This window comes from Pristis pectinata, chromosome 4 (assembly GCF_009764475.1).
Source record: "Pristis pectinata isolate sPriPec2 chromosome 4, sPriPec2.1.pri, whole genome shotgun sequence".
NCBI classification, from domain to species: Eukaryota; Metazoa; Chordata; class Chondrichthyes; order Rhinopristiformes; family Pristidae; genus Pristis; species Pristis pectinata.
Window position 1 is genome coordinate 87,621,552 of NC_067408.1, and position 27,204 is coordinate 87,648,755.

The 27,204-nt window shown below is 37.6% G+C and overlaps 1 protein-coding gene across 1 annotated transcript; it reads left to right on the forward strand.

Annotated features, from left to right (window-relative positions):
• Nucleotides 1-26,021, forward strand: atp6ap2 (ATPase H+ transporting accessory protein 2). Its single transcript, XM_052014552.1, has 9 exons — nt 1-123; nt 3,929-4,056; nt 5,291-5,419; nt 12,662-12,757; nt 13,503-13,640; nt 17,316-17,369; nt 20,522-20,671; nt 24,054-24,173; nt 24,740-26,021. The coding sequence occupies exons 1-9, from the start codon at nt 45-47 to the stop codon at nt 24,932-24,934; spliced, it is 1,089 nt and encodes a 362-aa protein (XP_051870512.1). The 5' UTR covers nt 1-44; the 3' UTR covers nt 24,935-26,021.
• The last annotated feature ends 1,183 nt before the right edge of the window (nt 26,022-27,204 follow it).

Consider the following 27,204-nt stretch of genomic DNA (forward strand, 5'->3'; position numbering starts at 1 on the left):
CTTCTCCATCGTGCGTCCTATCCAGAAGGCAGTGCGGTGGTAAGATGGCGCTGGGATCTGTGGGTTTCAGAGGTTGTGCCGGGGTTTGTCAGCTGTTCCTCATCACTACAGCCCTGACAACTGGTAAGGATTTTGCAAATCCACTTTTTTGGCCAAATCCCTTTACCTGCCAAGACTTTGGTAATCATCTTTTAATTTAAAAGTAGCTATTTTCAACTGGCTGGATAAAATTTTCAGCAATTAAATAATCCAAAGAAAGATCACTATGTGAAAAACAATCTCGTACACTTGTGCAACTGTAGATTTGCAGCATTATATTTATCTGGGGATTATATTCATGGTTTCATAATTCCAGTCGCGAATACGATTGCTTAAGGAGATGGAAAAATCATGTGATTTCTCTCTCTCTCTCTCTCTCTCTCTCTCTCAGTTCCTGCCCAGTTGCTAGATTAAACTAGATTTGTTTTTCTTTAACGCAGTGTGGATTTACTCAACTGAAACGTATAGTAATTGTGAAGGGGGAAAGTAACTCCTGCGGCTTTCGTTTTGTCGGATACCTAACTAATGTTAAATATTCAAACTCCATTTATTACTGAACGATACGTTCAATTAAATATTAAACTGATGGCCCTATTTAATAGGTCCCATTGCCCTGTGGACAATCAGTGTGCCCGCCTGCAGTATTTCTTCCTTGGCCAACGTAGTAGATTGGCCTCAAATGTTGGTCCACAGTGGTTGGACAACATTCAGGCCTAAGCTAACGGTGTTGAGTATGTAACACTAGTGTTAATGACAATCGGTAACAAAAATTAGTGTAACTACTTTTCCCCCTGCACCATTTTTTCCTCATTTACCTGCACAACTCACCCAGACAAAAAAAAAAGTCAACTTGGGACCCTTGTTGAGGCAGAAGGAATGGAATTCTAAGGGGAAAACGTGTCTAAAATGGCAAGTCTTCACGTTAGAAGCCAATATTGGTAAATGAAGGTACTGGTGGAAATTAAGGGGACTAAAAGCAGATGCATTCATTGGATCTGATGGCATAGATTAAGCAGAGAAAATGGGAAAATTGGCGTTGGTCTTTCAAAATTCCCAAGATTCAAGGTACTGGTGGATCAGTAGGTAGCTGATGTAACAATGCTGGTTAAGAAGGGGAGACAAAACTGGAACCATTAATGCTGAAATTCACTATTGGGTTTTAGAGACTACTTAGGAAGTCATAATGTGAACAGAGAGAATCTTCATAATTTTTGTGGAAGAGAAATGGTCCTTGACAAGTGGCTTTCTTTTTTGAGACCGTAATTTGGAGAGGTAGTGGCTAACTTTCAAAAGGCATTTGGTAAATACAAGGCTCTATTTAACATATGTTCATGAGATTGGGGATAATATTTTAAAGTTTTGTTCAGGGATTTGGATGTTAATAGTAGGGCTGGCATTTAGTGCTCGCTAGGCCATTTAAGAGGACAATTAACAGTTGGCCATATTTTCTACTCTGCACATGAGATGAGAAAATCTGCCATCTTTGCCTGAAGGACATTGGTGAGTCAGATGGGTATTTGTGTCAATAGTATTGTTTCATCATTAATAATGATAGCTTAAATTCCAGATTTATTCAATTGTGAATTTCAATTTTGTAGCTGCTGTAGTGGAATTTGAATATCAGTAGTCCAGGCCTCTGAATGTAATCATTATTCTACCATACTGTTTGTGACTACATTTCAAAAGTAATTAATTGGACATGAGATGCAGTAAGGCTGTGATGAAGCTTCATTTCATGACTGAAGTTTAAAATTTTACTCACAGGCAAGATTGCAGGTTTTAACCTGATTTTTCTTGCTTGGATGTGTTGTATGTTATGGCAATAATCCATTTTAAAAGTCACCTTGTCGGTTTGTATTTTTGCATCTTTAACAATTGGGTGAAATATTACAAATTTAAAATACGTGTTCAGTTTGGATTAACCCATTACCTTTGATTAGTAGCAAGCTGACAAAATGCTTTTTTAAAAAAGATTTGCACAGTATAGTTGAAAACATTTGAAAACTTTCTCCTTTGGGAGTAGTAGTAGAATATGTAGGTATGAACATGTATCTGTACATTTTAACATTTTCCTGTCATATTCTAGTGCATTATGAAATCGCTTGAGCATGGAGAAAATGTTTAAGATTTAAATAAGCTTGTATTTGCAAAACTAATTGACGGTGAGGAAGTGTGTTGATGTATGCTACCTTTTGGAATCTAATTACAAGCAGATTTGTTTGCAGTGCAATCTAATCTGATCAGTGTGAATTAAGTAAACCTCCCTTCAGATTTGTTAGATTCAAAAATTTCCTGCATTTTCTCAAAACAGTTCTTAAAATTCAATATATTTGTGGATTTTAAGTCTTTCTGAAGTGTATTCTTCCAGTGTTGTTTAATGTTCTATTCAAATAGCAAATTTACTTGATAATGTAGCTTTATCAGAATTGATGAAAGTTGTTTTGTTTTACAACATGGATTAGATTAAATGGTATAACGTTGTAAACTCTGACAATATGCCAGCTATATTTAATGGTAAGGGGCAACTTTGCTGGTGTCAGTAGTCACAGTCTAGTACATCTATATTTTATATCAGTTTTTCACATTACTGCTTACAAATCTGGTTTCTTTTCCATAACTGTTGCTTAGTTAAAAAATGGTTCCCAATTGGCACACAAAATACCAAAAAGGATAAATAAATGCAAGACCAGATTTTTTTTGTTGTGATGATGCTTCAGCATTGAATACTAGTCAGAGTACCAGCAAAGTCCTATTTTTAAATAGTGCTTTGTGCCCAGCTAGTCATGAACTGATATAGACTGGATATCAGTTTAACATCCCATTCAAAAGTCAGCATCTCTAACAATGCCATAAAACCTCACTCTTGTCTGTCAATATTGCATGTATAGTCAAACCTATTATTTGAGACAAGATGCTTCCGTATGAGCTACTTTGCTTCACTTCCTGTGAAGCAAAGTACTTTGGAAGTTACGCAAGGGTAGTCAAAATTGGAACTATTCATGGAGCTGCCTCCACTTGTTAGCCTCTTTGAATGTTAATTAATTCTGGATACAGATTTAGAAATGGTGTTTTGATTTGTTTTTCATGCAAAAGAACGGAAGGTAAGTGCCATCAGGTCAGAATCATGAGGTCATCCCACCTGTTTCTGCCTTGCCAGACATCCACCCATTCGAGCTGGAGCCATAAAAGGAAGAAAGGGATCTACTGTATGTTTTTTTTTACATATTCTTCGTAGCTGAAGGCCAGAGATGACAATTATGTTGTCCCATTTGGTTTCTAGATTAAGATCAATTAACTTTGCACTAACTGGGAATTGAAACTGGAGCCTTCTGGTCGATAATACATGTGGCTTTTGCCAGCAAAGCTCTTGGTGCATGTTGTTCATGAATTTAAAGACCTTGTGCATTTATTCTGCCTGCTTTGCAGCCAAATTATCTTTGTAGAACATATTTTTTTGTTTTGGCTCTTAAAAGATGATTTTGTATTTTAAATTTAATTTGAAAGCTTTCAAGGAACTTCCAAAAAACTTCCTCATTTCTTGCTCTGTTCCTTTCCTTCCCTCTTCCCAGTTAAACTTATTATTTGCAAATGCTCAAAGGCAGTTTGTCATTCATGGTTTGTTGATTTTTTTTAACGTAAGTCTGCAACAGCTTTGCTGTTCTGCAGTCAAATTGCCTGTTCAGCCAGTTGACAATCTACCATTGTTCAATATATGGTGTAAGCCTTTCATTATAGCATACAGTTGTTGGCAACAGAGACCTTTCATTTATTTCCTACAAAATTAAACTTTGTCAAATTTAGCTTTTATTGTGCCCACTGTGGAACAAATAGCAGCAAACTATTAATGGGGGTGAGGGAAGAAAAAAAAACTAATCTATCTATTTTACAGGAGTCTTTGGTGATGAATTCAGCATATTGAGGGCATCACAGTCTGTCCACTTCCAAAATGCAGGGCCTCTGCCTGGAGGCCGTATTCCAGATGTTGTGTCTTTGTCAATGGGGTTTTCAGTTGAGGAGGTAAATTACACTTTCTTTGTTGTATGTTTGTGTAGAATTTGATTTATCTTTGCCAAAATGCTAAGGATTTACTATGTGCTTTGTATTTCAAATTCTTGCAATGAAACAAGACCTTTTTTGCCCTCTATAAATATCTCCCCCAAAAAATTTACATTCTAAGTTGTGATTCAACCCTTAGTACGTGAGTAAATTCAGGTGGTAAATGGCCCATCAGACATGAAGTAGGGAAGTTGCCACATAAGTTTTTCTTTACTGTATTTCAAATAACATGCTTCTAGGCCACATACTGTGGAAAGTTTGAGCAAATGTAAATGTGATGAATGACTAGTGCCTTTCACTTTTTGCTATCCACAAAAACCTGGGCCAAAAAGGTGCTCTGCTGAAAATCTTTCAATAAGAAAAGTGAATCAAATTTATAACTAACCAAATTTTGCTCTTAGTGCTTATGGTTTGCACAAAAGTGAAATAATGCAAATACTGCAAATCCAAACTTGGGACACAAAATGCTGGAAATACTGAGTGGGTGATGCAGCTCAAGGAGAGAGAAGTGGTTCTGCTAGGAAACTGGCGTGAAATATTAACTTTTTTCCTCTTGGCAGATACTGCTTTTCTGTTTTTATTCAGTAATCTACTGATCCACATTGCAAATTTCCATTGTTGGTGGAGACGTTTAGAGGAACCAAACAAATTATTATTTTTTTCTCTTCATGGCTCAGAACATCTGAGGAAGCAGAAGGCATCCACAAATTCATTTGATGATTTGGTGTGGGGGTACTGCTCAAATTCACTTGTTCCTCTAGCTTTTCTCCACCCACTCACCATCACATTCTTTATTCCCAACCACCTATAAACTTTTCACTGGCAACCAGCAGAAGCTAATTGTGGAATCCTAACATTATCCCAAATGATATCTGTTAACTCTGTGGAAAGGGGGGGGGGGGGGGGGTGCAGAGTGAAATAGCACACTGGCAGTAATGCTAGAAGAGCAAATTCAAAGTGAAGTTCTTGTTGTTTGACTTTGTGTCAAAGGAAGGCTCGTTGCAATTTTTATTTGCATAGGCATCTTTTGGATTATGTCCTAGCTTTTATGCAAATATAGGCACCAAATGAACAGTGGGGAGAAAACTTACTTGTATGTTTTTTTTCCCATATAATGTTGTACTTTTAAAGTGGAACAAAATCGTCAGATTTGTCTGGGGGAGCCAAAAAAAAGTAATTCTTTTTTTTTGAAAAGGATCTTCCATGGCCTGGACTTGCTATTGGCAGTTTGTTTCACCGACCACGTGCCAACTTTCTGGTAATTGTGAGGGGAATAGAACAGCTGGTTCTTCCTAAGAGTGGAATTTCATACATTGTTGAAAATGTAAGTAATTTTTCAGCATTTTGTGTAATGTATTTTGGAGATAAAGGATATAGAAATTGTTTCGTTATAAATTGAATGCTAGCAGTGTATCCATGTTTAACTTCAGAATCTGTTGACCTCAAAACAATGACCTGATTTCAAAATACAACCTTTTATAAAAGTAACAAATGACTAAAGGAAAGAAACATGAGGGTTATAACTTAATTCCATTGACTGTAAATATGGGATTATTTCTCTGATGGGCACATTGAGTATTGTTAACTAATTATTTGCATTGTGTTAAATGTACCTCACTTTAAATAGGGAAGTTGATTTGAATTCTGCTTGTAATTTTCCCTAATTGGTTAGTGGTTGGGTATGTCGTTTGCTCTGGAATTGTGCAAAGGAAGTTGTCTATTGTAAATTGGCTGTACAAGGCCTTCATGCATCTGGATTGGGAGAATTTAATTTTCCCATTCCAAGTTGCTGTTCTATAACTTCCTGTAGTTAAAGAGCTTTCTGAAAATTCCCCACCAGTACTCTTGTGAGATACTAAGCTGCAAATGGCATGCACAGATCCTTCAGTGCCATCAAGGCCAGTTGTCAAACACCCAAAGCACCACCCCACTTCAAGCCAAAAACATAACCAGGGTCCTCCTTGGCCGCCACCTCCCAATAGTTAATGAGCTGCTTACCCAATCACAGATGGATTTTATCCATCTCGAGGCTCAGTGTACATGATCTTCATTGCACAACAAGTCAGAGAAATGCAGGAAACCATACCAGCCACTATATGCATGGCCTTTATGGTCTCTCTAAAGCCTTAAACTTTTCATTTGGAGAGACTATGGAGGATTGTTCTCGAATTTCACTGCCTGCTCTCCCTATCTTGCATTGGCTTTGTGATGGAAATCAATGGATCTACAACATATGCAATCTCAGTCTAGAGTGGAGTTGAGCAAGGCTGGATTATCACTCTAAAACTTTTTTCCCTAATATTTCTCCTTGCACCTTGCCTCTAAGTGTCCAACTAGAATGTAACTACAGGATTAATGAGAAACTGTTCAACCTACTTCGCCTCCTTCCCATATCCAAGGTCACCCCAACCTTGATTTGAAGTGCTCCAAGTCACCTGATGTTTACAAGTGGATGGGCCTTGCACTCAATATTTATGAAATAAATGACCTCTACTAACCTGCCCCACCACACAACACTGCCCTCTAACTATGGACCACAACAAGATCCTGGAAAACATGGACTCCTTCCCATATCTCAGAAACCACCTCTGTAAAGGCAGACATCACTGAAATTCATAATTATCTTCAGTGCACCAGCACAGCCTTTGGCTGTCTAAGAAAAGGAGTGTTTGAAGATCAAGATCTCAAACCTGGCACAAAGGTAGTGGTCTGTAGTGAGTAGGGATCACTGCTTCCCTATAAGTGAACCAACAACAGTGTCCTCTCCAGGCTATGTCAACATTTAAGCCCTAATTACTCTCCATCAGCATCATTGACCAAGCCACGTTGTTCGTGTGTCTGACACCAGACTCCAGAAATAGATATTTTATTCAAAAATTTCATGAAGAGATTATCAGGTGTATAGGGGAAAATATTTAAGGATATCCTCAAATCCTCCCTGGAAAAGGTGCAACAACCCCACAGATTTTCAGCTGATGCCAAGTTAGTGCAGAAATATTTGTGATGGCATTGAGAGCCCCTCTTTGGTTTTGGACAATGCAGCCCAGTGTAAATGGCAGTAGGAACTTCCTAAACTAAACATCTGCCTGCTCCACCTATGGGGGGAAAAAATCCACAATCCCACATTATCAATCAACTCGAACCCACGGAACTGGAATGGAAGTAAGACGTCCTTGATCCCAAGAGACTGCCAAAGGAAGAAGAGACATAAAGCCATGTCATCCATGCCTCCCAGTATGACAACTCTATATAAAACAACTTTTCTTAAATGCACTAATCTTTATCTCAAGCCATTTCTCTGGTAGCTTATTCCAACAATTTTTAAAATTCGACTTAACAATTCTTTAACTGTGCTAAGTTGCTTTTCAACAATTTCTATTTGTTTGTAGTCCCTGTGGTTCAAATTAATCTGAAGTAATATCTCAAATTTAACATTGGAAGTAAACCGGCAAAATAATTACCGCAATGTCATTTACACATGGAAGTCATACACAATACATAACTTTTGAAGCAGAGCTATAGTAAGTTAATTGGAATTTGGAATGCTGATTAAAATTTTTTCCCTCTTAAATCGTACATAATGTAAGCCAATACTACATAAAAGTAGACTATGTAGCATAGAAAATTTAGCCTGTTCACCTTACACTAGTGTTTATTGCCCCCAAGTCTCTTCCATATCACCTAAGAGCACGTTCCTGTATTTTTTTCCCCCACACTTCACCCAACCCTCCTGCATCTATGCATATTTAGAAATTTTATGAACACGGTAATATAGAAAAGTTTGCAGCAATGTGGGAAAACTGAAGGGTAGAGGAGTACACTTTGCTTTACTGGCTGACTGATTGAAAGTGTAAAATAAACACTGCAGCCCCAGTACTGACGTGATGTAATTACCAGGTGACAGATTGTACAAGGAAAGAAACATGGACAAATTTGTTAATCAAAGGTAGTTTTGAAGATGGGACATATAAAAATATATGATGTTTAATATCTATCTATATAAGCTACTAAATTTTAATTTGTGTATCCTGATCCAATTATGCCAGACTTCATCTGAAGTAACACCTTAGTTCCAGCTTCTCATGCCATACTGTATAAAACTAAGACTGTGTACCAATTCTACCTTGCATCAAAATGTATAAAGTTGTATAATAATCTGTCATTTAAAAGCCAAAATAGTTCAAAACTAATTTGTTTCTCCATTGTTTTCCCACAATGTTCAATTTTGTATAGAGCATTATTTTGTAATTTATTTGTATTATCTTACCAACTGTAATCATTTCAAATAGTCTCTATAAAATAGTGAGTTTAATCAAGTGATTTCAGTTTTAAACTCAATGTTTTGATTCAGATTTTATGGAAATCTGTTGGTTTTCCTAGAACTGATAATTGAGCCTTAGGATGGAAGCCAAGTCAAAGCTTTAAACACGGTTGGTGGTTTTGTGTGCAATCTACAGTTGCAAAGAAACTTCCTGAAGAGCTGAACCCTGCCTGTGAAGTTGATGTAAATCGTTAAGATGGCAACAGAACATTAACCACATCCAAACTATTTTGAGGGGTGCAGCAGGATCGAGGAAGTTAACTGCCAGTGCTACTATATTTGAGGTGTATTAATTTTAAGCAACTGCACAAAAAAACTGCTCCACAATGTTGTATGTTACCTGATTTAAATGTTTTGTTCATGCAGACCCATCTTTGATGCTCATTTTTGTAATAAAATATTACAAACAAGTTGAAGCAAAATTAATATTTAACAGTCCAACTATTCTTAGAAACAAGGTGGAAAATCAAGGGACTGTTTTTGAAACTGGATCCAGAGATGGCTTTGCTCTACGTATGATTTGTAGAATAAGAATGAATACAAACACAAGGGGAGATTTTTAAAAAAAAAAGGAGCAAGAAAAGTCCAAATAGCACCTCAAGCCTGCGCCGCCCCCCCCCAAATATGATCATTCAAGGACCTGACTCCTCTTCTGTGCCAGTTCCAACCCTGAATTCTGCAAACTTTCTTTCAAAAATTTATCTACCTCCTTTAAATGTTTCCAGCCTTAACAACCCTCTGGGGTATAGAATTCCAGATATTTATCCCCCTTGGTGAGAAGTTTAGTTTAAATGAATGTCCCCTTGTCTTGTAACTGTCCTCTGATTCAAGACTCTCCCACTTGTGAAAATATATCAAAGTCTACCATGTTATGCCTCCTAGGGATCTTGTGTTTCTCAAGGTCACCATTCATTCTTCTAAACTCCAAAGAATATGATCTAATTTTGGGATAAATCAAACCACTCATTCTCAAGAATTAGCATAGTGAATCCCATTGGGACAGCCTCCAGCATTGGTACACCCTCTCTTTAAATAAGAGAACCAAAACTGTACACATTACTTCAGATGAGGCCTTGTTAACACCATGTACAATTGCAATAATATAATCTCCTTCCTGTAATAAACTCCATTTGCCAAGGAGTTATCCAATTTATGTCTCGTCTTTCCACCTGCTTTAGTGTCATTGCAACTTTGGGTATCTTGTATTCTGCGCCACGCACCACCTCCCCCCCCCCCCCCCCCCCCCCCCCAAATCAGTAATGTATTTAGTAATTCATTGAGGGCCTAGAGCAGTCTGCCATTGCTCATCTTAGCCTATTTTCCTTTCATAAAACCATTTTGGCTATTTTTTTTCCTTGATTATGGACTCCAGCATCTTGCCAAAATGCATGTAAACTAACTAGCCTTTGGCTTCTCTGTGAAGCAGGGAGTTACGTTTGTGGTCACATCCTCTGGTACACTCCTGGAAGTCAGAGTTTTGAAAAACTTCAACTATGTCTTTAGCCACTTCCTTTAAACAAGCCATCATGTCCTGGCAACTTGTCTGCCTTTAGTATCATTTAGTCCAATAAAGTATCCCTTGATATGGATTGTTTCAGGTTATACCATGCTATTTGAAACTGGCCCTGTTTGGGATATTTGTGGTATCCACCACTGTGAAGACTGATAGAAAATATTGGTTTAAATTTAAATTATCTGCCATTTCCCTGTTATCAGTTCCCCATTCTTGCTCAAAAGGGGCCCCTTGTTTACCTTGGCTACCTTCTTCCTTTAAATGTATCCAAAGAAGGTTTTGCTATTTGTTTTATATTACTTGCAAGTTAACTCTCATAGTCAATATTCTCCCTCCGTACAAGATTTTCAGTTTTCTGCTGCTGATTCCCGAAAAACTCGTAGACTTCCAGTCTTAACACCAGCTTCCGCCACTTTGTATGCTCTTCTTAATTTAATAATTTCTTTAACCATCTTTGTTAACCACAGTTGTTTCTTTGTTGTTGATTCCTTTTTAATTGGGATAAATTTTTGCTGAGCATTATGAAGTAAATTTTAATATCTGCTTCTACTTATCTGATCTTCACCTATTTTCCCAGATTATTAGATAATTCTTCTGTTTATATCTCTTGTTTAAGTTGAGGACATCAGTTTTGGACTCAAGGTTAACCCAAATCCTAAAATCTATATCTGGTATTCTACCATGTTGTAATTGCTACTCCCTTGAGGATCCTTACTACAAGGTATCTATTAATCCTACCTCATTACACATGACCAAATCTAAAATTCCTGGTTAGGTTCTGTTACAAATTGCTCTAACAAACAATCCCTGATGCATTCCACAAATTCCTTTTCCATGGTACTCTTGCCAGTCTGATTAGTCCAATCAATATATAGATTAAAATCGCCCATGATAATTGCTTTGGGAAAAGATTAAGCCCATTTTGTCCAGAAACTTTGAAACTATTTGGAGTCTTGAATTTATTCTAAACATTTGTTTCATCTGCATGCTTCTAAAGAAAAGGGAAAATAATCTCTGGATAAATTTTGGTGGTGGGGGGAATAATTTAGGAAAATATTCTGACTTATCACATTGCATTAATACTTCATTTTATTTGTAACTAGGAATTTAGTCTGTAACTGAAATTGATGTCTACTTATCAGCTTGCCTTTTAAAAGCTACAACAAATAAAATTATAGTATACATTTGAATCTGTTTGATAGAAAGATGACTGAAGAAATATTTCCTGGCCACATCCCTTTTGCACAATTGGATTGACCTCAGATATTACCATGGTACGTTGCTCAGCCAATCTGAATCCAGTTTCTTGACCATTTCTAAAAGTTGAAATATCTTATTGAAGTCTATCTTGATGTGAGTAGTCTCCTTTCCCCAATCCCAACTATGGATGTGTCTTCAGGCTAGTTGTCATTTTGTCATTCTTCTCTGTTTGAATGGAGTTTGAAATCTGCAATTAATAACACACTGCATTTGTGTGGCAACTTTAACAAGGTAAAAACATTCTGAACTGCATTACAGGAGCTTTATAACAACAGAATTAGATGCCTTGCTTCAAGTCTGGCAATATGAAAGCCATATTAGTAATTTAGTAATATAGACTGAAATTTTCCTACCTGCATTTCTCTCACCAGTCTCAACTGTTTTCCTACATTTGCCTTTGGCACGTCTAGATTGTTACTTATTTACACATTGTTGGACTTCAGTTACACGTGAATGAAGTAGGAGATTAGGCCTAAATTGGCATACAACATTGATTTCATATTATTAATTGTGCACTTCATGTCCATTAAAACTCTTCCATTAATATGTCAAATGAATCACCATTAGAAGTGGGCTTTGTCTGGTCTGAGGCAGGATATCACCACAAGCTTTGCAGATTAGCTTGCTTTTTCTGATTCAGGGTCACTTTCTCTTAACAGCTGAAGAGGCAGTGGTGTGTGTTCTGAGCTTTGTTTACGATTGTCAAAATTATGACTACGATCAATGGTAACAATACTATGTCAAATGTCATATTAAATTTATGCCAATTTTCTACAGATGCTGCCTGACCTGAGTTTTTCCAGCATTTTGTTTTCTTTCCTGATTTTCAGCATCTGCAGTTTTTTTTAAAATTTCCATTAGTGAAACATTTATTCCCTTAGGACTGAAGGGGTGGATGCAACTTTAATAAATTTAGGAGGAAACTTTATGTAACCAGTTTCTTCTGAATGGAGCTTGCAGAAATGCATTTGTTTATAAATTCTAATTGTTGCATAATCTAAGTAGCCTTTCAATCATGTACTGTGAACATGGGAGGTATTATTTGTGATATTTATGATGTTACCAGCTGTTCATTTCAGTTTCTTTAATGTACCATCATTGCCTAGGTTTTGTATGCTACTGATTGCGGCAACAAATCACTATCTTCATCATTTTCCTTGTCTGGTAAGTTTAGATTAGGGTAGAAAAAACGAGAATAGTAGAGATCAATTCATCTTTTGCCAAGGGCAATTTAGCAATGGGTAATAAAAGCTAGCCCTGGCAATGTTGTATCCCATGTATGAATAAGAATATAATAAATTCTTTGACTACTGTAGTCCATCGATTTTTCTACTTTCAATGTTCGGGTAAATATTTTTAATGACTTTTGGTGGAGACGGGAGAAGAGGAGGGGAAAGATAATTACAAGACCTCTTCCATATCATTTAATTTCATGCAATGTCTTAAATTATTTAACCTGTGTTTTATTGTAGCCTGTCCCTTTCACTTTGGACAGTGTTTCAAATTCTATCCACTCAATGTTCTCTGAAGAAACACCAGTGATTCTACAGCTGACCCCCAGTGAAGAGGTGAGTGATCAGGTTTTTATTTTTTTCGGTACCGTACAGGATCTGGTTGGATCATTATTGGTCTCCTGGCTGGTACCTTGTAATTGGCACAACCTTTTTCATGGTCATGTTGACAATTGAAATGCTGCCCCAAATTGGACTGCCCTAGATAAAGAGGGTGTGTAGAAATCCGGCTGAAATAAATCAAATGGTGACTCATTGAATAACAGATGAGCACCCTGTGAGCTAACTGCTATCTTTAGCAGGATATCAGTCAAGCAAGGCCATCCCTGCTAATGTGAACAATAGTACATGGCACTGTTGATTTGTCTGTGGCTATTAACCAACGGCTGGTTCCCTCAAAATTAGTTTCTGGTAAATCAGGCAGCTCAGCAGATGTGCTTATCTCTCCAGCTGTAAAGACGAGTTTAGTGGAGTGCAGAGCGTCATTTTCGATGCAGCAGGAATTGATAGCCAAATAGGCTTGTCTCTAGAGATTAGCATTGTTGATCCACTGAATATGGATGGTCTAGATGAGTGATTTGGGGGAACGCTGTGCTACTTACCTTCACTTAACCCAGTTTCCAAGCAAGTCATGATATTCTCTAATTTCCACCATTTAAAATTTTTCTTCCCCCATCTCCCTTCCTCACCAGTGTCTGAGCAGGTAGTGTACACAAGTTCTTTAAAAGTCCAGCTTCTCAATTCAAGTTTTGTTTGTGAAACTGAATAATCAAAATACTGATGGAGCTTTTTGTTGTTTTAGAGACTATACATGGTCGGGAAGGCAAACAGCATTTTTGAAGATCTTCCTGTGACATTACGACAGATGAGAAACCGTTTGTACCAGGATAACTCTGTTTTGAGCTTGCTTCCTTCTAATTCTCTGAATAAAAATAACGAGGTAAGAGGAAGTAGGGAATTTCGCTTTCCTTGTGACCTGGCATTAATACAACTCTGATAATCTACCATGCTAGACTACCAGATTTTCCATACTATTGAATATTATTCCCTAATAATACTGCAACACAATTTAAATTCACTTTTTTAAAAAGATGTTACACAGTATTGTATATTTTCTTATGAACCCAGTAAGTTTTAAAAGGAGCATGGGAACCAGGGCCCCAGAAAGAGAATGGGAGAGCAGCAAACATCTGGTATAGAAGATACTGAACCATCAGGATTTCCAAATGGTTTGAATGGAGATTATTGAAGTTTTACTGTAATCTTGCAAGGCAGTGCTTCAAGTGCCGCATGCTTCCTGCTGGTCACATAGTAGAACCCTTAATGTTTTTGCTGTTTGCTTCTTGGCTCTGTGCAGCTTCAACTGAACAAGCACCAGGAATTTATTTAATTTACTATGCAGGGAGCCTTCCCAAAGCTGCTTGGACCCAGACAAATGAAGCATGTCATTATGTGAGGTGGGGTGTATTCAGTCAAGCAAGCTAAAATGCTGCACTTCGATTTTAGTAGTTTAGTTCTTGAACACGATGCTGTGTTTACATTCCCCAATTAATAATAAAAGCTGTGTGATACATCAATCGGAACATAATGCAACCTTTTGCATAACATAAAGTTATTCTTTCTAAGCTTTGACCTTGAATGTTTTTTGATATGTGGTGGCTATTGACATCAGTGTTTCTTTATGAAGTGCTGTTGAGTCTGTGATATCTTTTGCTGAATGGGAAGCTAGTATATTTGGGCATTTTAATTGGATCCAGTCCTGTATGGATAAACTGAATGGACCACATCAGATACAGAGGCCAATAGCCAAATACCTAGTTGGTTCAGATTACTAATGGAATAGCTTCCTGATGAACATTTTTAATCAATCAAATTATGCTGGTGTTGAAGAGTGAATGTTTTTGTATGGATGGGATATCAGTCAAGCAAGCAGCTTTATATTGAACTTCAAGTGTTGCTGAAATTGCACAAATCGAGGCAAGTGGAGGAAGTTCTATTACTTTTTGTCTTGCAGAAGATGGAAAAGCTTTAGGGAGTTGGGAAGGAAGACTTTTGCCATAGCACATATGGCTTTTAATCAGTCCTTGTAACCACAGTTTTTATGTGGCTAGTCTGGGAAAGTTTAATTATTTGGGACCCATGGACTGTTGATCAGATTCAATGGTGGTAATATTATCCAAGGAAAGATGGTTAAACTCTTATTGGAGATGGGCATTGCCTGAAAGCCATGTGGTGTGAATACGTTACTTGACACTTGCCAAGCCTGAATATTGTCCATGTTCTCCTGAAAGTAGGCATGGATGGTTTCATTGTAAGAAGCAGTGAATGGAGCTGAACACTCCACAATCATCAAGTATCCTGACTTGGAAATCATAGACTGAAAGTCATTGAAGCGTGGCTGAGCCAAGAATGCCGTCTCTTGGGGCTGAATTGATTGGCCTCCACCAGCTGTATTCTCTTTTGTGGCGAATCATGCCAATGGAGTGTTTACTGGTTTAAATCCCATTGTGGTCAATTTTAATTTGGCTCCTTGATGTGCTTTGCTGTCAATACAACTCTCTCTGCCCCTGTAGAATTTAGTTAGCTCTTGTCAACATTTGGACCAAACTACAAATCAGTGAGCAGGTTATTGGTGAATTATCACTGCTTGATAGCATCTTTCATTACTTGCATGGTAGATTGATGGGACAGTGCCTGCAAGATTTCTTTTTCTCTGCTTTTCTACTCTCCTTGGCATCCTATCCAAAAATGATGTGCATCCTCCAGCTTGAGCTTTCATTCACTATTCCTCTGTTTAAAAAAAAGAAAACAATGCATCAAAGAGTTCTTGAGCAGTCTTTTGAGGAAGAGCAATTTTCAAATTGGCATTAGAATATTTGCCAAATCCAGTTGCTCCTTAATTTTTTTCAGGAAAAAGATCCATGTAATGGTAGCTCTCAAACAGCATCCTATTTGTAACATATTGTAGGGGAGTCCAAAACTAGGGGGCATAGATTTGGGGTGAGTGGGGAAAGTTTTAAAAGGAATGTGAGGGCTAACTTTTTCACACAGGGCGTGGCGAGTATATGGAATGAGCTGCTAGAGGAAGTAGTTGAGGCAGGTACAATAACTATAATTTAAGAGGCACTTGGAAAGATTAATGGAGGGCAGGGGACTGGAGGGATATGGGCCGAATGCAGGAAATTGGGACTTGCTGGGTGGACGACGTGGTCGGCATAGACACATTGGGGTGAAGGGCCTGTATCCGTGCTGTATTGCTCTATGACTCTAAAATGGTGAAGCATCAGTGCTTCTGATTGACCTATAAGAAAGCATCCCATAAAGAACTAACAATCAAGGGTGAGACTTTGCTCTTTTCTGACACTCCTTCCATCAGATCAATTAGATCTATGATATCGATCGAAAATTAAGAGTTCTTGCAGTATTCTAGGTTACAGAAAGCACATTTTTAACCTATAAAAGTACTTTTGCATTATGTGAACTTTTGTATTATTATTGCAGCTTGTATTATAAACATGATCTCTTATGAATTATTTTGGGGAATTATAATGCACCACACTAGGGCCAGGTAATTTGCTAAGCAGTAATTATTGATAAAGCGTTAATAAAACATGGGGGTGGTTGGTCTACTCTATGCCTGCTCCATCATTCATTTAACTCTGAGCTCTCTCCACATCCTCACTTCCCTTAATCTATGATCTCTGTTCTAAACAAACGCAAAAACAGAGTCTCTGCGGCCCTCCCCATATATAGAGATGCAAATGTTCATGACCCTCCAAATGAAGACATTTCTCCTACTTGGGATTAAATGGCCTATGTCTAATTCTGAAACTACACCTGGTCTAGGCTCAGTTTCAATGAGATTGCTCGCTATCGTCCTAAACTCTAGAGAATGCAGTCTTGCTCTACTTAATCTTTTTTCCTCGTGTGGCAAACCTGCAATCCCTGGAACCAGTCTAATGAATCTTTGCTGTACTCTCTATGGCAAGTATATCCTTTCTTGGTTAAGGAGACCAAAACTGCATACTATTCTAGTTAATAGCTCAGATCTTGTGCAACACAACATTTTCAGTTTAAGTAGTACAGTCTCATGAGGGTGAGTATCAAGTCAGTGACAGCAACTTTGGAATTTTTTGTTTAAACTGTGCATGGACAGAAACGTAAAGTTCCTGTCAGTTTCAATAAGTTGTGATGGGAAATGCTGATTGTTTCACTGTATTTATGGTGGCAAAATGTAAATCATTAAATTTTAACCTGAAAATAAATAATCCCCTCCCTCTTTTAAGGGCAATACTCAGTAAGGTAGTTTGAGATGTCCTTTACTATAGGAAAACTGCCCCAATGGTACAGGGCATGATGGGCCAAAGGGCCTGTTTCTGTGCTGTACCATGTTAATATGGCAATGCAACTCGTGCTGTAGACCTGCAGATGGTTAATTTAAGCCTATAAGAAGTCATCTTATGTAGTTTATTTGCTCATTTACATGTTGTTTTAGAGCTATGATTTAGTACAAATATTTTGGATGATTTTTTTTGTGTTTATCCATGCCATAGAATACATCATGCCCACCACTACCCAATAAATATTCTAAAAGCTTTTTGGGTTTTCTTTTTAGGTTGATCTTCTGTTCCTTTCAGAACTACAAGTTCTTCATGATATTTCTGCGTTGGTGAGTAAGAACAACTTTACATGTAAATTTTTTTCCATACAGGGTATAATATTTTCATTCAAACCTTTTGCAGCAGCTGTTAAAAGATTAATAAATTAGCATTTTTAAATTTAATCTAAACCATGTGCAGGTGGTTGACAAATGAGGCATATTACTGTCAGCATTGTGCCAAGCAATCATTGTTAGCTGAGCACAATATTTAGTAACTTCATCGTAACATGGTTGATTTTTGAGGAACAGGAAGCTCCTGACTTGAACACAAAGCCATCTGCTTGTGAAGTTAGCCTTATTTCCTGTAAATTTCAGCAATTGTATTTATTTTTAAATTTGCCTATGACAGTTAGTATTTACAGCCAACAGATCTCCAGCAATAACTTCTTTCCCTGTTTGTGTTTGATTAGCACTACAGTAATCTATCCTTTCCTCTTCTGCTTGTTCTTGCTTGTGTACTGATTTGATCTTATTCATGAATAGAGCCATGGTAACAAATGGGTGATGCCCAACGTGACTAGGTGTCTTGACCTTATGCCAACTTGTGGAACGATGAAAGTAATTTACTGAGTGACTAAATCAGTGATTTGCAGGTTCTGTTATAAACCTCTTCTGCAGCTGAGGCTGCACCAAGCCATATTTAAAACAAAGTGCATTCTGTTGAACTTGCATCAAGTTTCAAAATCTACACCCCATCACCTGTATTTTCACCTCCACTCCAATCCCTTCAGTGCCTTCCTGCTTACAAATCATTGAAAGCAGAGTATATCCTTCTTTTAATCATGAGGTCAGAAGTAGGGATGTTTGCTGATGATTGTGCAATGTTCAGCACCATTTGCAACTTTGAGGCAGTCCTTGGCCAAATGCAGCAATACCTGGACAATATCCAGGTCTGGGCTGATGTGTGGCGCAAATGTGGCACCAAAATGCCAGGTAATGATGCTATCCAACAAGAGAAAATCCAGCTAAAATGCCCTGACATTCAATGGCCTTACCACCACTGAATCCCCCACTTTCAATATCCTGGGGGTTACCATTGACCAGAAACTGAACTGGAGTAGCCAAATACATAATGTGGCTACAAGGGCAAGTCAGAGGCTACAAATCTTTAGTAACTTGCCTCTTAATTCCCCAAAGACCAAAAGACATAAGAGCAAAATTAAGCCATTCGGCCCATTGAGTCTACTCTGCCATTCGAGCATGGGTGATTTATTTTTCCCTCACTCCCATTCTCCTGCCTTCTCTCCATAACCTTTGATGCCCTTACTAATCAAGAACCTATCAACCTCCACTTTAAATATACCCAATGACTTGGCCTCCATAGCCATCTGTGGCAATGAATTCCACCAATTCACCACCCTCTGGCTAAAGAAAGCCTGTCCACCATCTACAAGGCTCAGGTCAGAATTGTGAGGGGGTACTCTCCACTTGCCTGGATGAGTGTAGCTTCAATAGTCCTTAAGAAGCTCAACACCATATAAGACACATATTAGGCACTCCATCCACAACCTTTCACTCACTCCACTACTGATGCACAGTAGCAGCAATTTGTACCATCTTCAGGTTGCACTACAGCAGCTCACCAAGACTCCTTATACAGCATCTTCCAAACCCATGATCTTTACCAACTAGAAGGACAGGGCAGCAAAAGCATGGGAGCACCACCACCTGAAATTGCCCTCCAAGCTATATACCATCCTGACTTGGAAATGTATTGCCATTCCTTCACATTCACTCAGAGGGTCAAAGTCCTGGAACCCTCTCCCTACTAGGACTAAGGGTATACTCACACCTCAACATCTGCAGTGGCTCAAGAAGGCAGCTCACCACCTTTTCAAGGGCAACTAGAGATGGGCAATTAAAAGCTGGCTCAGCCTCTGAAACCCACATTCCTTGAATTAATATTTTTTTTAAATCTGCATTCGGTTCTACTTGTTTTTAGCAACAACTTGCAACTGTATTGCACCTAATAATTTGCTAAAACTCAAGTTTTGTACAGTTGTTTTATCAAACAAAATATAGTAAGCTAAAGGAGCCAAGGATAAACAGGAGCTGAGTTTAGTTGGGCCTTGAAAATAAATGACTAAGGTTTGAGGGAGGAATCCGATATCTTGCGTACGAAGCAGCTGACAACAAATCATCTTTTGCTCATCTAAACTAGTTCCTTAAGCAACACATTGAATTAATTTTCTTCTCCTTATGCTGTTAATTCATCCTCATCACATTACTTGCATTCAAACTGTGTTCAAAGTTTTTTGTGAGCTTGGACCTTTGTTCATAATAATTGTATCTTAATATGTTGAACTGCAGATGAGCTTTCAGTCTTCTAATATTGTACTACCATACCATTCAACCTCTAACTCAGGCGTCTGTGCATCCCTTTACAATCTCTTTTGGAGATGGTGACCTCGGATGAAAGTCTATCATACCATCGTTTTTCTACTTGTATTCTAAATGCATTTTCCTAACTCTTACCACCTGTTATTTATCCCTTTGAAAGTACTTTGATCTTTATTTAATGATTAGACATATATGTTCATGTTTGTTTTCTGACAGGTGTGTTTAATGTATAATTGTTCTGAATGACTTGTTCTACTTAGTTTGATGAAAAGATGATATGGGTTGCATATAATGTCTGCTGAGAGGCTGCATTTATGTTAGAAATAGTTCCTTTATTCTACCATCTCGAAGTTGGTGACTGTTAAGGACACCATGAAAGCATCACGTCAGTTCTGTTGAAATGCAATCGATTGCTATGTGCAAACTTTTTGCACTTCCTATATTAAACAGTGACTACATTTCAGAAGTTCAATGGCTGTGAAGTGCTTTGGAACTTGGAGATCATAGAAAATTCAATGTAAATGCAAGACTTTTTCTCATCAAATGGGAACTTGGCAACTTGTGAGTCACTGTATCAAATGATTCTGGTGAAGTAAATGCTGTTTGGTGGGATGAAATTTTGGGAAACATTTGAAGAAATATACATATTGCTGTGTTTCAGATTTGATACTTGGTGAAATTCAAATGTGGACTTAATCTGCTTTGCTTTATTGTACAAGTAATACCCACAAATTCTGTGGCTGCAGTGCACAGCATTGCAATAATGGATACTTTTTTATATATATATGTATATTAACCCTGGACGTAAAATATTTCCGCAGCTATCTGTTCACAAACATTTGGCAAAAGACCGTTCACCTGACCTTTATTCACTGGAGCTGGCAGGTCTGGAAGAGATCATAAAACATTATGGGCAGGACTCCCAGCAGTTTCGTGATGCTGCAAAAATCCTGGCTTCAGTTATCCAGAAGGTAAAAGAACATCACTGGGTTTAGAAATCGATGATCTGCCCTGTATACAAATATTGGTGCTGTTGCACTGCAGTTTCTTCTTGTAGCAAATTGTAGCAAGCTGAGGGTTAAGAATGATTTAATTCTCTTTTCACTTGATATAATCAAGTTGCACCTACACTATCAGCATAGATTGTACTTGTTTCTGGAAGAGTTGCTTTCAACATTATTTTAACCTTTTCATGGCCTTAGCTGTGCTGATGAAATGGATACAAGGTATCATTTATTGGAACAATTAGCAACTCGATATGGCTTTTGTGTAGGCATACTTTAATTTTGCACGTGTCTTTGAAATCATTGCATGTCATTGGTGCACCTTTTCCTAAGGTAAAATACATGTTTAGTAATCCCATTGGGATTTAATATAGCACTGCAAAATGATTACTACTGTTTAATAAATTTTTAATTCATTATCTACAAAAAATTTAATTTAACATGTTAAATGCAGCCTAACTGAAATGTTGAAGCAAAAAATTTCCAAACTTCGCCCAGCCATTGTAATTCAGATGTTTTAATCTAGAATTTTTCACTTTTAAATAGTGAGACTAATTACTGAGCAGAGAATATTAGAAGAAAAATGTTGTGGTACAACTTTATAAAACGTTGGTTAGGCTGCAGCTGGAGTACTGTACATTTCTAGTCACCACACTAAATGATTGGTGAATCTACCCTGTACCTTCTCCAGTACAAAGTGTGGCCTGGGATAGAGCATTTCAGTTGTGAAGAGGGACTGGATAGGATGGGTTTGATTTCCTTGGAGGGGAGGAGGCTGAAGGAGAAACTGTTTGAGTTGTACTAAATTCGGAAGAGTGTATAGAGTGAGACACCTTCCTAGAGCAGAGATGTATAAAACCAGAGGCCATAGGTTTAAGATGAAGTATTGGAAGTTTAGAAGGAATCAGAAAAAGAACAAACAACCTGCTGGAGGAACTCAGTGGGTTGAGCAGCATCTTGGGCATGAGGGCAGGAACTGTCGACCTTTAGGGTGGTAATGCTGCTTCAGGACTGAGAGTGGAGAGGGGAAATGGCCAGTATAAGGAGAAGGTGCGTGGTGAGACAGGAGTCAGAGGTGATTGGTGAACAGACGGGAGGAAGGTAGAGCCAGAAAGTTGAAGGTGGAGACCCCTGCTGAATCTGAGGAAGATTTTTCTCACTCAGACTGTGATTGGAATCTAGAACAAGCTACCAAGGTGGTGGTGGAGATGGAGACTCTAATAACATTTAAGTATTTAAGCAAGCACTTGAATTGCTAAAGCATAGAAGGCTATGGGTCAAGTGGATAGGTGGCTATCTGATAGTTGACACAAATATAATGGTTGAAAGGGTAACCTTGTGTGCTGGTTAAAACCACTATCTACTGTACCTCCTGAGAGTTCATGCCTTTTTGGTGGGGGGGGGGGGGAGGGGAAGTAGGAGAATCTTCTATAAATCTCCAGACAATTTCTGGCCCCAGCTCTAAATATCGAAGAATTGTATGTTGCCGTCTCATCTTTTTATTTTTAGGTCACGAAGAGGCCATTTGGACCATTGGATCTATGTCAACTCTCAACATTCTATGGCCCCTTTCCTGTGAAGCCCTGTAACTTAATAGTCTATCTTTCATGTCTTTTAACTCCCCATTGATTCTTTTGCCACTTAACTACACTGCAGTAATCAATTAAATCATTAGCAAATCTTTGCGATGGAGTAAACTGGAGCATCTAGCGGAAGCCCTCGCAAGTGTGGGAAGAATGTGCATACTCCACACACACGGCAGCCAAAGTTGGAAACAAACCTAGGTCCTGGAACTGAGACAGCAGCACTAACTGCTGAACCTCTTGTGTATTTGTTCAAATTGAATTCTTAAAACCAGTGCCATCTAACCTGAAGTTCTAGCAAGTCTGTTTTTGTACACTTTTCTTGGCAATAGAAATAGCTACCTACATTGTTTGATTTTCTAAGCACTAATGCTAGTGGCATCCTTTGAAGAAAAGACTTATGTTCTTGATTATTGTGCCACTTTTCTTACAGTAACCTGAGAAATGACTGTTGGGATATAGTATTACTTAGAATTACTTATTGTAATTACACAGCATTACACCTTTCAAGAATGGTTATTGTTGGCCAGACACTGAACGGATCTGGCAGATGTGTTAAGAACCTGGCAGTTCCTCTGCAATTTCCTACAAGTAGAAATCTTGCAAAGTAGTTCAGTCATTGTTCTCAAATGTCTGACTCTTTAATACCCATGGAAGAAGTGCAGCACTTTTTAAATAGAATTGATCACCAGAAAAATGTGCAAATATATCAGGAAGTATTGATCTGATTATTTGGCCTGCAATATGGTTCCCCAGTTTGATCATTATGCTTCTCATGTCCTTGATAGCTGCAGTATTTGATCACAGCATCCTTGAATGCACCTGTCCAGTTCCATAGACTGCTCTTGCATGCTTCTAATTTTAGCGGTGTATTTGTAGCCAGAGCATCCAAATCCTTCCAGGGATCAATATTTGGTCCTTTTCTGACTGAAGTAGTCAGGTTCACAAACTCCTTAATCATATTAATATTTTCCCTTACCCGGACATCCATTTTGGGCTGAAACTGTTCTCAACTCTTTGTTCAATCTAGTTATGGCAAAGAGTGACTACTTCCATTTCTATTGCCTTACCCTCCTCTACCCCTACCACAAATAATCTCCTACAGAAAGCTTCATTCTTGCATATTTTCCCTTCAAACTTAATCTGAGTGCTGTCCAGCTAGACTCTTGTCCTTATCTCTCTTGATCCTAATTCTCAAATTTAAAACAGTTATTTTCTAAAACCATTCATTGTCTTCCCCTTTTAATTGTTATCTAACCCTGCAAATATATCTTCCAATTTAAACCTCTTTCCTCCCTTTACCATTTCACTTGCATCCAGCCATCCTATCGGCTTGCCTCTGCTTCGTTTTCTGGAGTTTCCTCTTTGATCCTTAACCTGCTTCATGGAGATTCCTTCCAATATCACTTCATTAATTTGCAAAGCGTTGTTTCCTGACAATGTCACTTGGCACTTTGGGACACTTTGCTGCATTAACAGTGCTCTCAAAATGCAAGTAACTATTAACAAACTGCTCATTCTACAATTAAATACTTTGTACAGGTCTTTTAGTAGTAGTTTCAAAAATGGAGCTTAGAACAACTAAAGTGGATGTTTTCAATTCCTTGTTTTTAAATTCCAAAGGTAGTCAATGCTGTTATTTGTGGCCCAAACTTTTTGTATTTTTACACAATTTGTGTGACTACAGTATATTCTTCTAATACAATTTTAGAAACTTGTGTTTGATCAACATTGTGAATCTACAAGTAGAAATTTATTTATCTCAGTTTGCAGATGATGTATTTTCCATTTATAATGAAAATGCTTTGATTGAGTTACTGACTGTGAAGATGTTTGAAGCTCCTCTGATAAGAAAAACTCGCTCTATCCTAGAGTCTCCATCCATAGTAAGTATTGTATACAAATTGTTTCCATAGTCAAATTACCTTGCTTCTCGGTTTAAGTTTGCATCTGATATGAAAGAAATACTGACGATATTTGTTTTTGGGAAGTGCTGGCCATGATCAGTACTTTTACAGAGATAGAACATGGGTATTTAAACATAATTAAAAATATTGAACTGGTTCTGGTGACAGTTTGCTTAAATATAAGATCTTTATTAGTCACATGTACATTGAAACACAGTGAAATACATCTTTTGCATAGAGTGCTCTGGGGGCAGCCTGCAAGTGTTGCCATGCTTCTGGCACCAACATAGCATGCCCACAACTTCCTAACCCGTACGTCTTTTGGAATGTGGGAGGAAAGCCAGAGCACCTGGAGGAAACCCACGCAGACACGGGGAGAACGTACAAACTGCTTACAGACAGAGTGGCCGGAATTGAACCCGGGTCCCTGGAGCTGTAATAGTGTTACGCTAACCACTACACTACCATGCATGTTAGTTTTTGCTTAAGACTTTGATTAATGAAGGCAATAGCATGTTGTTAACCTACTCTTATTTTCTTTGCAGAGCAACCCAGGCAGTCCCTATGGTTTGGCCTACCAATATAACTATAACTATGCTGTTGTGTTCAATATTGTCCTCTGGTTGATGATAGGCCTTGCTTTATCTGTGATCGTCATTGCCTACAACCTGTGGAACATGGATCCTGGTTATGACAGTATTATCTATAGAATGACTAGTCAGCGAATTAAAATGGAATAAGCTGTTTGCTTCGCAAAGTCCAAAAAGCCCAATGAGTGAAAATGTAAATTTCTAAAATTCTGGAAAAATTTGTAGCGCCAACACAATTAGGTTGTTCTTTCTTGGAGAGTATTCCTTCACACTGAGTAATGTGGTGGATTTCTTTTTTTAACAATTGCAATATGTAAAATACTTGTACCTTGTTAAAATATCATTTGATTATCATGGTGTCTGTCATTTGCAGTTCTAATTGATGAAATCACATGGTCATGAATGATTTTCATTGTTTTTGCATTGTGATAATTTAAGTAAAATACTGGGATGGAAGTTGGGAGTAGTGGGAAGGAGGGAGAAAGAAAAAGATATGCAAGGGTAGGGAGTAAAATTAAGAAAGATTAGATTATGGATGCCTTCACTGAACCAGAATTACTGCAGAAGATGGTTGAAGTTGATTACACCTGATGTTCAGTGTAACCAAGAAAAATTAGTTGCACGGAATTTCAGCTAAATGTATTCAGAACATTGAAATTCAGCATACTAAACCTGATTTAAGAATTGGCATGTAACCCATATGATTCTGCAATTTTCATAGATTTTATCATAATTTAGTTCAGTATCTTCTCAACTTCATTTAATGAGCTGGTCCAATTTTACCTTTATAGTTAGTTACTCTGTTCAAATACACTTTATTCTGTAGTTGTGAGCCAAGAGATTAACTTCTGCTTCATCATTAAATGGGATAAAAGTCTTTAATTTCCATCATCTCAAATTTGCAATCAAATTTGTGTGCAAATATTGTCTGTGTTTTTCTGCCTTTGTAAATAGCCATTGCATTCTATTTGATTTGGTTTGTCACTTTCACTGTAATGGATACATTTGCCAGTTATGGCCAGGAATGCACTGCAAAACTTTATTTTCGTAGCTTGTGAATGTGTAAACTATGATACCAGAGTCCTGAATGGTGGTCAATTATTTTTGTGTGGTCCAACTGCAATTGTTAGCATTTTGTATTCCAATGATTAAAAGCTGTTATGTACAAGTGATTGATCCTGCTATTTATGAATGCCTGTTATGCAATGTTAATAAAGAATTTTCTGTGTGAACTTGACGCTATGGCTAAACCATCTTATTATATAATCCAATTCATGCAAGTTTCTAATATATGGTCATAGTTACAAATTTCAGTTTTTATTGTTAGATAGAAATTGCTGGTGCAACATGAAAAACTGGCCATTTTAGTTAATCCCACATCATTTATTCTCTGCAAGATGAAATCCAATGACATTGGCTAGATGGCAGAAAAATTGGAGGCAATCTAACCTTGAATGTTCTTAACAATTCGTGAATCCCCACAACTGATGAACTTCTTTTGATCAGGTATCTAATGCCCCACATTCTACATATACTGAAAAATTTCATCTGCCTTGTTCCCATTTCTTCAATTTTATACTCTGCCATAGTCTAATTTCTTCTAATGAAAATAGCCCCAATTCTGTTGTTAGAAGCATTTTTTTCTTGTACAAGATGTTATGCTAATTTTGTACCTGATTTTAAAGCATCAATATTCCTCCTACAGCATGCAGCCCATTATTTGAGGCCACAGGATTTCATTATCTCATTATTAAATATAGAGATTACTAGATTTTATTACCCAAATGTATCAACTCTGCTGTATTGATTATCCAGTGAACTTGTGTGCACAGATTTCAGTCATAAATGACACTAATAACTTGTAAAATCTGAATGACTTGCATTAAATAACTGTACCTGCTTTCAGCACAATCTTCATATCCCAAGTCAAGTAAACATGTCGGACACTTCTAACTATTTTCAACCTCTATCTAAAAGTTGGCTTTAATTTCTACTGCTTTCCCCATGTAACCAGTTTTTAATCTAGATCATGAAATACTTTTTGCCATTTTAAGCATTTACAACCTGTCTTTGGTGCTATTTTATAGTTAACCATGGTCAAACAGGTATGTATATACTTTTTCATATTGCAGATTTAAACCAATTGATAACATCTCCCCTCCTGTACTGATGGCAAATCTCTTGCATTTTCATCCCACAACTTGTTCTTCAATACTGTTAATGTAATGGTTCGCTTTTAATCTGAGTTCCTTTAACTCGCAGTAGTATTTTTTCTGACAGCAGGTGACTTAGTATTTTTCTATTTGCTAAATATTGAATAATCATTTTTTTCATTAGTTTGTAGTCAGCTTCTCTTTTTCTACAAATATTTTCAATTAACCCCAGTTGATCTACCCTTATAATTTGGGTAATACTTTGGG

Excerpts from the sequence above, each read along its gene's own strand:
- atp6ap2 (XM_052014552.1), top strand. The coding sequence starts at position 45 with ATGGCGCTGGGATCTGTGGGTTTCAGAGGTTGTGCCGGGGTTTGTCAG. Across the intron at positions 13,641-17,315 it reads CTCTGAATAAAAATAACGAG|GTTGATCTTCTGTTCCTTTC; the intron begins GTAAGAGGAAGT and ends TTTTCTTTTTAG. Across the intron at positions 24,174-24,739 it reads TCCTAGAGTCTCCATCCATA|AGCAACCCAGGCAGTCCCTA; the intron begins GTAAGTATTGTA and ends TTTTCTTTGCAG.